The sequence below is a fragment of the Macrosteles quadrilineatus genome, unplaced genomic scaffold, assembly GCF_028750875.1.
Source record: "Macrosteles quadrilineatus isolate MER2022 unplaced genomic scaffold, UCM_ALF_1.0 Scaffold_8__2_contigs__length_117827958, whole genome shotgun sequence".
In the NCBI taxonomy this organism is placed as follows: domain Eukaryota; kingdom Metazoa; phylum Arthropoda; class Insecta; order Hemiptera; family Cicadellidae; genus Macrosteles; species Macrosteles quadrilineatus.
In genome coordinates, this window is record NW_026542601.1 from 39817260 (window position 1) to 39830501 (window position 13242).

Consider the following 13242-nt stretch of genomic DNA (forward strand, 5'->3'; position numbering starts at 1 on the left):
TCCTTACCTGCTGCTGCGAGCTTTTAATGATTATAGCCCTTTACATCCATACAGTTGTGATGTACACACTTAACATGGACCCCAGAAGCTTTTCACTTCTATAACACCGGAAGAGCTACTGACTTCAGTCTAACAGTCCACCATACAACGCAACTCGCCCAATCCCCCCCCCCCCCAAAAAACCCTCCTACATTGGGTTCTTCCTTGCTCGTTACAAGTAGATTTCTGGCACAACATACTAGAGTAGAAAATATACGGTCGTCCCATAAGCAAGTTTCCTCCGTACCTTGCGTCTCTGTGTTATAAAGTACTATTTAAAGATTGGGAGCAGATTAGGTAGTTCATAATTTTAAAACTCTTAATAAACTCAATACAACTATTTATTTTTTACCAAAATTTATAAAAATACTACACAACAGTAAGTAAAACATATTTACATTTTAACATTATGTCCATATTTTTTAACTATATACAATATGTAAATAAATATAGGCTAATACTAAATTATTCATATAGGATGCTTGAAAATGTCATTTTCAATTTAAAATTACATATGCACTTACATCTAAGGTTATTTGTTTTAAATTACCACATGAGGCACTAAAATGAGCAATATGTTCTCGAGGGAATTATTGTCATGGCAAAAACAAAATAGGCCTACATTTAAACCAAAATACTAAAATAGTCAATTATAGGATACTTGAAAATATCATTTTCAATTTAAAATTACATATGTGCACTAAATACATCTAGGGTTATTTGTTTTAAATTACTACATCAGGCACAAAAATTAGCAATTTGTTCTTGAAGTAATTATTGTCATGGCAAAACAATATAGGCCTACATGTAAAACATTTCAATCAAAATTGTAATTGTATAAATTACCTAACTTTGAATAAATCAGCCAAGCATTAAAATAAGGTAGTAACTTGATAGAATTAGTCAAACTAGTAACGCAAACATAAACAAGTTTTAAACATGAGCCTAAAATTGGCACAAATAGATTAAAATACCACTCAATCAAATTGGAACTTAACTGATTCGATGTTAAAATATTTTCAAAAGTGTTGACGGGATAAGTACCAGTACGCGCAACGTTTCATCAGCAACGATCACTCTTCCCATCTTCTTCAAGATTCACCCTCGCCTTTTTCAGAATGCTGTGTGTCTTATGCAGTTGTCGACAAATCGCTCTCTCTACCTTCACCTTGTGTTGGTTGGCAGCACTGAGCTGTGCCTCGTACTGCCGTTTGTGTTGGTTGGCAGCAGTGAGTTGAGCCAAGGTCTCCTCTAGAGCGTGTCGTGTTTTCTGCAGGTTTAGACGAAGTTGCGTGTTCTCTTCCTCCAACTTCATCAGATCCTTTACAGGGGTACCACCTGGGAAAATACCGAGATGAGAAATTGGCAAGAGCGAAATGAATAACGAAGATTATCAAAAGTTTAGGACAAGATATATCACAAACTGTTTAGTATTGACCATAATTTGTTATATTGATCAAATCCAATAAAACTTAATAGGGTAAATATTTACCCCGTGAAAGCGTTAAGCGCTGGAATTCTAGGGTTAACGACTTACGTATTGACACAGTGGTAGTCTTGTGGGTCTCCAGACTAGAGAAACGTCCGTGGTCACTCTCTATTCCGAGGTCCGGGGAGGTACTGGGGTGTGAGTGGGGGGAGACTGGGTACCACAGGCCTCGAACTTGACTCTGTAAACATTACATTGTTTAAACACAAGGTAGACTAGTACATCTGAGATTAGTCTCATGAGAAAAGAGCACTTGGATAAGGAATAAGGAACAGGCACACGGCCAAACGAATCTAAGAGGAAGTCCAGGAAGTTTATGGTCATAAAAATTATCATGACACATTTAACTTGTAACATGTAACATCAATATCAATAAAAATTATTGCACTTGCGATTATGATTAATTAAATCCGTTATGTAAGGAAAAATGTTTTTAATCTTACTTGGTTTGGATTAGCTTTCAAAACGTGATCGGAAATGGTTGCGGTGTTTGTAACAATATTCAATGTAAACATATCAGTGACAGCTAGAAGAAATAATCTTGATTCGAACAGCTGTTTGTTATTTCATAGATGAATATGTGATAAACATTGGGAAAACTTTACAAAAAATCGCACAAAATTGGGTTTTTAAACGTACGTTATTTTATTTACAAAGTAGTGACGCCATATTTTAATGGCTAAAGACAATCTCGCCAATCCAGTGAATACATTAAAATGATTTGGAACTTGATAGGTAAAATGGCTCTTGGGCCTTGACAGACAGGAAGACTGACAGACAGACAGAAATTTAGATGAGACTTGTTTCGGTTTCTTTAATGTATAAAACGTAAAAATATCCTAAAAGTTTATGATTCTGAGCAATGTACAGACAAAACTCTAATTTTATTTGCATAGATATTACATGCATGGCCTCGCCAAGTTTACAAAACTTGTCGGCAAGGACCAATAGATTAAAAAAATTTAAGGTTTACAGTATTTATTGTTTTCTTTAGTTTTTTTTCTAAGTACAAAAAAATTATGGTAGGCCTACTAGTTCTAAGGAGGTTTGTGGCAGGCACTTATTTATTAGTCATGGGCAATAACTACATTGTAGGCATTGGTTTCCGTGTAAGCGTGCCTTTAATATTTTACCCTATGTATATGACTGTGCATGTAAATGTATGAGATTTTAAAAGCAGGTGGCTTTTGTCTAGCAGAAAGAATCCACAAACTAATACTCAAGGTCTGGAGAGAAGAAACAATACCCAAGGAATGGAAGGAAGCCCTAGTTGTACCAATTCACAAAAAAGGAGACAAAAAAGACTGCAATAACTACAGAGGCATATCTCTCCTAAATGTCACCTACAAAATACTTTCCAAAATAGTTCAGAGAAGACTAGAGGAATACACAACAGATATTGTTGGAGAGCATCAAGCAGGATTCAGCAGAGGCAGATCAACGACGGATCAAATCTACATTCTTAAAGAGTCAATAGCAAAGTATTATGAATTCAACAAATCATTCTGTTGCCTCTTCATTGATTTTTCAAAGGCTTATGACTCCATAAATAGGAAGAAGTTGTGGATAAACATGGAGCATCTAGGTATACCAAGAAAACTTATAGAACTAGCAAAATTGAGTGTTTTAGGTTCTAAGTGCAAAGTTAGAGTAAATGGAGACGTATCGGAAGACTTTGAGGTGAACACGGGTGTGAGGCAGGGAGACGGGGTATCTCCATTGCTGTTCAATTTAGCCATAGAAACAGCTCTTCAGGAGATAAGAAAAACAGAAGTAGGGATTAAGATAGGAACAAACATAAACTTGCTAGCTTTTGCAGATGACATAGTATTAATTACACATAATATAGAAGAAATGAAAGATGTAACAAAAATGCTTATTGAACATACAAGAAAAATGGGGCTATACATAAATGAAGAGAAAACCAAGTTTATGACATGTGGAAGAAAACAAGATGATGACCAACCAAGATACCAAAATAACAACTACATTGAAATTGAAAAGTATAAATTTAAAAAAGTAACAAATTTCAAGTATTTGGGAGTCATCCTCACCAGTGATAATGATGAAGAGCTAGAAATTCAAAATAGATTAAACCTAGCACAAAAAGGTTTTTCGGCCTGTCACAAGTTACTGACTTCAAAAATAATATCCCACACCACCAAAATCAGGATTTATAGGACAATCATCAGACCAGTTCTCCTGTATGGTTCAGAAAATTGGATCTTAAGCAAGAAATCAGAAAGGAAAGCTATTGTATTTGAGAACAAGATTTTGAGGAAAGTGTACGGACCGATTTTTGAGGATGGACAATGGAGATCGAGACATAATTGGGAACTTAGAGAATTATTTAAGGATCCGGATATTGTCGCTGAGGTACGGAGCAGAAGACTGAGATGGGCAGGGCATATTCTAAGAAAAGATGACAACTCCCTATCAAAGAACATCTTGAGGAATAACCCAGAAGGTAGAAGACCCCTTGGAAGACCGAAACTTAGATGGTTCGACCAAGTGGAGAAAGACCTGAGGAAGCTAGGGAGAAGGAAGGAAGATGCAAGAAGCAGAGACCTATGGAGGCAGTGTGTTGGGGAGGCCAAGTACCATCTAGGGTACCAGTGGCCACAGCAGTAAGTAAGTAAGTATATGACTGTGCAGTAAACAAACATATAGTGAAAGGTTGGCTCACCTGAGGTGACGACAGTGCTGGCTCCTGGTCAGACAGGTAGTCTGAGGTAAGGTCGTGACTGCGGGCAGGGGAGGTGCCAGGCGCTGGGCGAGGGGGAGAGGGAATAGTACGCCGAGGGCTGCCGACCACACTAGAGCCTGCGTCCGTCTCGTAGTCAGACATCGGATGTCGCACGATGTTCAAGCTTCCCAGCTTCCCCTCCAGCTCGATGTTTACTGCTTCCAATTCTGCCACTCTTCGCTCCAGCTCCGCCTTCATCCTTTCCACCTGCACCATTTGCTGGTAACACAATATATGGTTGGTAACACTGACTGACAATGACTTTTGGGTATAGAAGTAGACATCCCGTGTATGGATCAGCTGTAGCAATTTTTAAATTCAAACAGAACATCGTCAAAGGAACCACACTCAGAGTGTTATGTTGAATCCTATTTCGTCTCTTTATTTTTGTATACATTGATGTATTGGATGACATAAAAAGATGCTGTAGTTCACAGTAAACTGTCAGCGGTTCAATTGAACTACGTCCATTTTCATTCTGAAACTGGCTTCAACTAGAACAAACGTCTAGTTCTATCAATCAAAATTCAAAAATATAAAATTTCTAAGGATTTTTTTGCAGAAATCTTCAAAGTCTTTGCATTTTAATATTTAGCTAATTAATAAATCTGGGAAATATTTGTCTCACTCCATTGTTTTCTTGGATTTGTGATTTTAAATATTAAAAAATTGGCTACGACATTTTTATAAAATTTTTTAAATGGACCACTATTGTTAAACTGCAATTTGATATTGATGTAAGCCTGAAGCTAAATTAAAGTGCATTTAAAGGTGGTTTTTATGCTTCCCTGAAATTTAACAGTAGGCTACCTAAAATAATCAAGATTCTGAACATGATCTTTCCTAAAATGAAGTTAAAACCCCAAAACCCTCAAAAATTGGGGAGTATTTTAACCATAAAGTTGTAGGTGTTTTTCCTTTCTTGTCACAGCAATAGTTTGAAATTGTTTCCTTTCATAACTTTAACACATCAATGTTGATATCAAGTTAATTCTCTGTTCATAAACTTAAAACGTATTATAACTGATATAGCTGGTTTTAGTTTTAGTTGGTGGACATTTCCTACGCTAAGTGTAATAATGGTTAAACTACTTAGGGTAGGAAAAGTCCACAAACTAAATTTAAAATAGTTATCCTTCGCAATTATGAATTTTAAAACACAGTGCAGTGATATAGCTGATGATCTGGTTACATGCCATTGTAGTTTCCGCACATACATTCCACAATGTCAAGACATTTTTACAGATTATCAACCAATGCAGTGCTGTTGCTGTTTGAAGAGTTTAATATAATGTCTTGTTTCATTTTATTGAGTTTGATATAATGTACCGCCAGCTTAAACCTTAGCTCTTAAAACGTATATGTAAATTCTTTGTCAAATAATATTGCAAAAGATATGCCAAAGAGTACAGATTTTTTGTTTTGTCAGCTACACTTGCACCAATAAAGGCAATTTGTTTTGACATTTTGTTTTAAAATACTTTAACATTGAGCTAAGACATCAGACTGCCTTTTATAATACATAATCTCAAAGAAGACATTGCAAGAATATAAATTCATATTAAATCAATTTAATGGGTTATTTTTAAAATATCCATTCAACTTACTAAGCATTCCCAGCAAAATGTATGCTATGTTATTAACACCCCAATATTTACTTTTTTAGTTAAGATGCAGTAGTTAATTGTTAGACAAACTGGTGAAATGTATAAAAAAGGACCATGAGGAGAAGACTTATGTTAAAACAATAATAACAAACAGTGTGTTCTTCAGGGTTGAAACTATAGTTATCTTTTTCAAATGTTGTTTAATATCCTGATAAAATGCAGTCTTAAAATTGTGAAACTAGCATGTGAAGAATTTTATTTTTTACAAACTATCCATGCTCTTTCAAGTACCTCAATATATTCTATGTGTATATTAGACATAACTATTCCATCAACTAAAGGGGTACAACTTGCGTTAAAAGGCAAAATTATCTTTTTGACTATTTAGAGCTTATTTATTAAGACTATGTCAGCTTAAAAAAATTGGTATCGATCCTCAAAACATGTTTACATTTTTCATATAATTTTATCAATTTTCTTTGGGTTCCAAAATTGAAGTATACAATGTTCTGCATAAACCATCTGACACAAAACAAAAGTGTGTTTGCTCAAAAATTCCAAGTTTACAGCTATCCTGAGTGAAATTGACCCTGAGTTGGACCAAAACGGAGATTGTAAACAGATAAAGACTAATTTAAAAGTTTAACCCAAAGTTTCCAGCTTCAGATTCAAAGGCAAACCCTTTTTTATTTACTTTTCGTTTTCGGTTTCCACATTTAAGTCCAAACTTTTCAAATCAAATTCGCTAGACACACAATTACACACTCTAAACCCAACACACTACATTCTACAGTGAAAACACAAATGACAGTTTCTGATTTATTTAACCACTAGAATCTGTAAGACATGCAATAGTCGTGCAGGAAGTTGTGATTTGTCTGTCGTACGTTGTCGGCCGTGCTGTATTGTTTGTTCCGCAGCTCCTGTTGTAGACGGATGTTGTCGTTGGCCACTCGAGTGTATTGCAGTACGGCCTCCGAGTGAGCAAACCTGGCTGCGTCCAGTCGTCTTTGCAGGTCGGCCACCACCGCCTCGCGTTTCTAACAACACGACAACACCCATCGTGCATCAGGGTGTCCACTACAAAACTAGTGTCTACCAAACTAAAAAATCTCTAACCTTACAATGTTACAGTTTTAGAAGGAATGGATACACAACTAAGTAACCCAAGAAAAAAGTTCCAGAAAGTTGACAGTACGTCAAACAGTTCACAATTGATTTGATATTTTGCAAATACTTCTTCAGAATGAAGCAACAGAACGGCATATACAAAACTGGCATTGTTTCAACTGTCTAAATCATGTATTGTCATGTGATTTAGACAGTTCAATCCATTCTACTACATCAAGCTGAAAAAGTCTTCTAGAAGGTCAAAATATCTAATTAATTAGCGTAGAATTTGAATTTAGGACATTTGACATGAGATTTTACTTTAATTCCAAAATATTTTGGAGAAAGTTTGTATTTTAAATTTTTTGAGGTTTTGGTAATCTAACTTGACATTGAATGACATCTAACTTTGAAAATGAAAAAAGTCAAAGACAGTAATCAAATTTAAAAATAACAAGATTACAAGTTTTTAAATAATAAAGTTTTAGTTATTAAACAAGCAAATAAAGTACAAACTCATTGACTTTTTATAAGCCTTGTAGAAGAAATCAACTTGAAATAAAGTTTTAACAACTTCCCCTTTTTCTTAAGCTTTTTACACCAATTTACTGTTTCATCCTTTGACTTTGATGATACCAGGTACCACAGACCCTATTGAATCCAATCTCAAATTCAAAATAGTAAAAACAATGGAGTGAGCCAATAAGAAAATCCACACCCACCACCAATTGTCATTCATACCAAACATCCACAAATTCTTTCCTCCCAATCCTACATTAGAAAACATACATCGCATTTTGAAACATATCCACCACCAATGTTTATTACGCAAGCAGTTACACAACTCGTTTTGCTCACCTTGTTGGTTCCGTCCAAGTCGCGCACTCTGTTCTCAAACTGAACGCACTGTTGAGTGGCGAGTTCTAGTTGTGAGCGCAGAGCTGCTTCCAACTCGCTGCTGGTCAACTCTACGTTGCTCATTCGCTTGCTTAGCTCACTCACCTACAAATGCACAAGTAACTAGTTACACCTTTGACATTTGATGGATACATGTTAAAGCTTCACCCAGTTATTAATAAACATTTGCGTAGTTGAATTGGTTGATGTTAATTACTGGATTTCTGTAGAATTCTTATATTGTTTTACAATCCTGAATTGGAAAGACAGTTTATTGTAAACTGTATCTTTTGGGTCACATAAAACTAAAGGGTAAAATAAATCTTTGACAGCAGCAAACTTTGTTAGTGGTTCATTCACTAAGTTAGTTGAATTGGTTGAATACAAAATTGGCTACAGCTCAACAGCTGTCCTATATAGATAAGGTAAGGAGAAGCTAAGGACAAGCAGATTAATACCAATGCATTTTTCAATTCCACTATATTTTCCATGAGAGTTGGCCATGTTTTATACCACGTTTTCCAAAAGATCAGTAGGGTAACTATAGTATTTATGAATCCACTGAATTGTATATGCAACGATGCAACCTACCTCTCTATCCCTAGCAATCAGCTGTGTTGCCAGCTCCTGTCTTTCTCTCTCAGCATCTGCCAACAGCTGTTCTTGTTCTGCAGTTAGTCTCTGTGACAACAAAAACAGCTGATTACAAATAGAAAATGAGGAAAAAACTGCTAAGATTTACTAACCTCATGGTTGTGTAAAAAAAAATTTGATTGACTTTTTTCATAATCACTACTGGAGTATAAAAACTTGTTTCTATGACTGATCAATAGAATTTCTCACTAAGCATTCCTAGCCTATAGCAAGCACCGATTAAGCAACTAGTTCAAGCAAAAGCTATATTGGATAACGGTTTTTCCGGTTAAACCGACGTCCCCAAAAACTCGTTAAAACGGACCGTTTTAATAAATGCATACTGTATACAGTATTTGACTTAAATTTAGGAGAGCATTGTATTTAGACATATTATCACTGGTCTCAAATACTTCCCACGAGAACAGTCGTTTCAGTACCGCCCACTTCCTGCCGATCTAGTCCGGTTAAACCTATGTGCTGATAAAAATGTCTAGTTAAAGAGATGTCATTTCCGCTGAGTGTAGTCCGGTTAAACCGATGTCAGGTTAAAAGGTGTCCGGATAAGAGGGAGTCTACTGTATATTCATACAGTTTTTGGTGTTTTGTACTTGTTTTATCTCCCTCTAAGATTTTAAAATATTTTTAATTATATCTAAAATTTTAGTTTTAGGATACTACTTTAGTTATATCGTTAACACTATTTGTTGTATCACATGTACAAACCAATGAATAAATATTGTTGACTAAGACTAAGACACAAGGCCTACGTAATATAGCAAATAATACTAAGTGAATCGCTAATATAAACTGTACAAGGCTCACCTGAAGCTCATCCCTTTGTCTATTTAATTGCTGAAGTTTCACGTTGAGTTCATCAACAAGTTCTTTGTTCTTCTTCCCTTCAACAACATGGTCTTCAATTTCTCTAGTCAAAGCTACTATCTGTCCATTCAACTGTTCAATAGCCCGTGTCAGTTCTACATTCTGCTTCTCCAGTTCCACACTTTTGTTCTCCAGCTCCAAACACTTTTGCTCACTGTCGGATAATTTCTTTGAATACTTTTCTGTTATCTCATTCAGTTCCCGGGTGGTTTCTGATTCAAACCTTTCAAAATCTTTTTGCTTCAACCTCAATTCATCGGAGGTTTTCTGCAGAGACGAGTGCAAAAATTCAACTTTTGTGTTTAAGTTTTGTCTTTCCTTTTTCAATTCAGAAGCTTCATTCTCAGCAGTTTCGAGTTGAAGTGTGACTTCTTTCAGCTTCCCAAGCAACGAACTGTCTTGTTCTCCCTAAAAATGTAATTCAATCATTACTTACGCTGTTCTATAATTTCAAATTATTTTGAAATTTAAAGATGTAAACAATTCTATTACCGGATATGCAGTATTTTATCAGGCAAATCATAATTAGTAAATTAGCTGCGTTAATAGAAGCAAAGCTTTTAGAGTAAAATCATTTATAAAGAATTAAAACCCTACAAAATTAATAAAATAGAGACTTGAATAATCTGCACATAAGTCCTGATTTCTCAGAATTGACTCAGAGCAATTTCCTGCTTTTCTCAAGTAAATAAAATATAGATACGGGCATTTCAATCATGAAATGATGAAGAACTCATTAATTTTCTGGCAACAAGGAAAATACGTTATGAGATGAATGGACAAAAAATATTATGCGAACAACTAAAAAGACATGCAGATTCGTCTCTCAGTTTTCTATTTGGATACAAAATTTAAATAATAAATATAAAAGTGGTTAGTAGAAGAAGCAAAGGTCGCAGTGGACAGGACAGTCTGAAGGCTAAGCAACACATTCGCCATTCCGTCTACCTGACTCCTCTGCAGGGAAGATACAGTGGTTTCCAACTGACGGCGAATGTAATCGTTATGAAACAGTGAAGCCTCTAGCTTCTCTCTCTGATTGCGGATCTCGTCCAAGAGGTGAGCGGGGACAGAAAAGGAACTTCGTCGCGACAACTAAAATCCACATTTGCTGCTGTCAGCCATAAACGGTTAACAATGATTTTTTTAAGATTTAAATTTAAATTTGATGCGGGAAACAGTTTCCATTTGGATAACTATTTAAAAGGACTAAAAAAAGTTTAGTAGCTGATAAAAATGTGTATTTTGTTATTACCTATTTACTATTTAGTCTGTCGAATGTGTTTTATTGAATTGGATCGACTAGATATTTGTTATTACTGTACTTGCGCTCATCACTGCGATGGATAAGGTTTACAAATATATACCCCCATATAGATAAAAGAGAGTGGGAGCAAGTTGAATAATTTGCAGATAGTTTGTAGTTTTCATTTTGGTAATTTGTCAAAATGTCTAACTGTAGATAAATTGATCATAAAACTGTTTGTTATCATCGTAGAAACTATTAGGATATCAATAATTATTGCTTTCCAGAATCATTGACACAATAATTTAAAATAAAACAATTGTGAGAACTGAGAACATACATTTTCAAAATCAAACCTAATAAAAATATTCTAATTTCCTAATTTAGAGATGGATTTACCCAAGGCTTCCATTTCTGTATTTATCTGTACTAATCATTTTCTTTCAAAATGTTTGTTTCTTGATTTGACTACAATAAAGTTCTTTGATTGAGATTGTATACTAATATTGTTATGTTTTAGTCACTTTCTCACCTGAGGACTGGATCAAGAAATGAAAATTTTATTTCACTAATCGTTATGGTAAATGTTCGTAATAATTGCTCAAACCATAGTTTTGTACCTCAATGCTAGTAGCCTTGTCCTGGCGGGTGAGTGCAGGAGGAGTCAGCTGATGGAGGATTACCAACTCACTGCGCAGAGCTGCGTTCACCTGCTCTAGGTTACGAATCTTCCTCTGCAACCTCTGTATCTCACTGCCTCTTCTGGATACTACAAAACAAAAGTGAAGTCTTTTAATATCCATCGATTCCAAATCTGTTTAACATGGATTGTTTCCGAGTTTCAATCAGTCTCAAACTGGCGTGGGTTTATTTTACCAATGAGCAGCACCTGTATTTTGGCTGGTTTGTGTGAATAAACTGGAACGAACGGAGACAGTTCCCAAACTGATAGAAACATACACTTTATGTTAACTAAAGTGCTGTTTTTATTTCAAGCAAAATTTAGACAAACAAACGGCTGATTTTAGATGGTAACAAGACCAAGGTTTCCTTTGGTTCCCTATCTAAGTTCCCTTAGAAAAAAACATAAAAAGCCAATAGTGTTAAAAAACGTAAATGACGGAAATAAAAAAATAAGACTACGATATTTCATTTTATCTGATTAATTAAAGAACTTGGATATCAATTTAGTAAACATCTTTTGCTGAACGATATTTATTTACCCAAATGACAAACAATATCAAACAAAAAACGAATCGTTGTTGTTATTTTATTAATGATACAAATTTTTATTATTTCTTAATAAGAAATAGCCCTGCTCCAAACTCAAAAAAGTAAAGATTTTACTCAAATAACACTTACATGGTGATTTAGGTATGGACTCTGCAGTTTCCGAAGTGTCATCACAAGCGAGAGTGGTTTTATTCACCAGATCCTCCTTCAGTCCCATCCTAGCGTAGGAAACGTCTCGGTCGGGCTCCGACCAAGTCTCACACTCAGATCCGTCTTCCTTCACTGATCGTTCTTTTGTGTCACCGACAGATTTCTTCCTGCTGGTCAAAGTTATCTTCCCAATATTGGAACTTTTCACTTCCGGATTGATTCTTGTGCAGGTGTTGTCCAACGCTTCACTACACGTGTCCACTAACGATCCTTCCGTAATGTCCGCCAGATCGTAAAACGCATCATCTTCTTTGGACCCAATGGAAAATTTCTTCCCGTCAAAGTTGAAGATGGAGTTGAGGAAAGGGTTGTCACAGTTTTTCTCAGTGTTGAGTGTTTCTGCTGCTGCTTTACCTGCCTCGTCGCCAGAGAATGGTTCTTCAGCCTCGTCTCCGCTCCAGAAGTCCACTGTGGAAATGTCTGGCAATAAAGGCACCACCAGACTTGGCTGTAGATCTGTCCATGTGCTGCACTGTAGCAAACTGGACTCTTCCGCAGCCAACGACAAAGATCTGGAACATGTCATGACACTTCATAAACTAACAACAAGATTAATCAGTACTGTTAATATGGGGCATAGCAATGAAAAAAATCAGTCACAGGTTGTACATTTTCAGAAAAAAAAATATATAATTGTAATGGTTTGACTAAGCTCAATATTCATCTTAACTACTTAATATAAAACGGGACAATAAAACGCACAATCTTTAGTACCGATAAGACAAAACTTTTCAGTGATTTGGACATGAGATTGGCGGGCAAACAATATTTTGTGCTATAATGATTTTGACCTGGTTACATGCTCCAAAAATGTATTCCCATTCCCAATATGATTAAGCATTATGAACTTAATCATGCCTGCAGCAAGGTGCAAAATAAAAGATAGGATTAGGAAACTTTTTTTTAGTTAGGCCTGCTTTTTTCAGTGATTTTTTGGGGTCTTAAAACCATTACTGGTCAGTGACTTCCGTGATCCCCTAGTAAAATTAGTGACTTCAGTGACCAATAGACATCCTGTTCTATTAATAGTTAAAAGGTTTAACCCAAATGACTGAATGAACGGGCAAATTCAACGTGTAAAGAGCATCTTAAAACAATTCATATCCTTACAACTAATCAAAAACACATTTTATCAATCACGTTATCA

The 13242-nt window shown here is 35.5% G+C and overlaps 1 protein-coding gene across 4 annotated transcripts in view; it reads right to left on the minus strand.

Moving 5' to 3' along the window:
* Positions 1 to 362: 362 nt before the first annotated feature.
* LOC128999518 (centrosomin-like) overlaps positions 363 to 13242 on the minus strand; it is a 63042-nt gene continuing 50162 nt past the window's right edge. For 2 of the 4 annotated variants that reach the window (XM_054426083.1, XM_054426082.1), the window contains exons 12-21: positions 12015 to 12607; positions 11273 to 11421; positions 10355 to 10501; positions 9347 to 9814; positions 8480 to 8569; positions 7850 to 7993; positions 6769 to 6921; positions 4215 to 4493; positions 1577 to 1709; positions 363 to 1377 (exon numbers count right to left, since the gene is read on the minus strand). In XM_054426083.1, the coding sequence (XP_054282058.1) occupies positions 1103 to 1377; positions 1577 to 1709; positions 4215 to 4493; positions 6769 to 6921; positions 7850 to 7993; positions 8480 to 8569; positions 9347 to 9814; positions 10355 to 10501; positions 11273 to 11421; positions 12015 to 12607 (2431 nt within the window). In that variant the 3' untranslated portion in view covers positions 363 to 1102. The remainder of the gene's footprint in view (positions 1378 to 1576; positions 1710 to 4214; positions 4494 to 6768; positions 6922 to 7849; positions 7994 to 8479; positions 8570 to 9346; positions 9815 to 10354; positions 10502 to 11272; positions 11422 to 12014; positions 12608 to 13242) is intronic. The other 2 variants (XM_054426084.1, XM_054426085.1) reach the window with 2 other exon arrangements.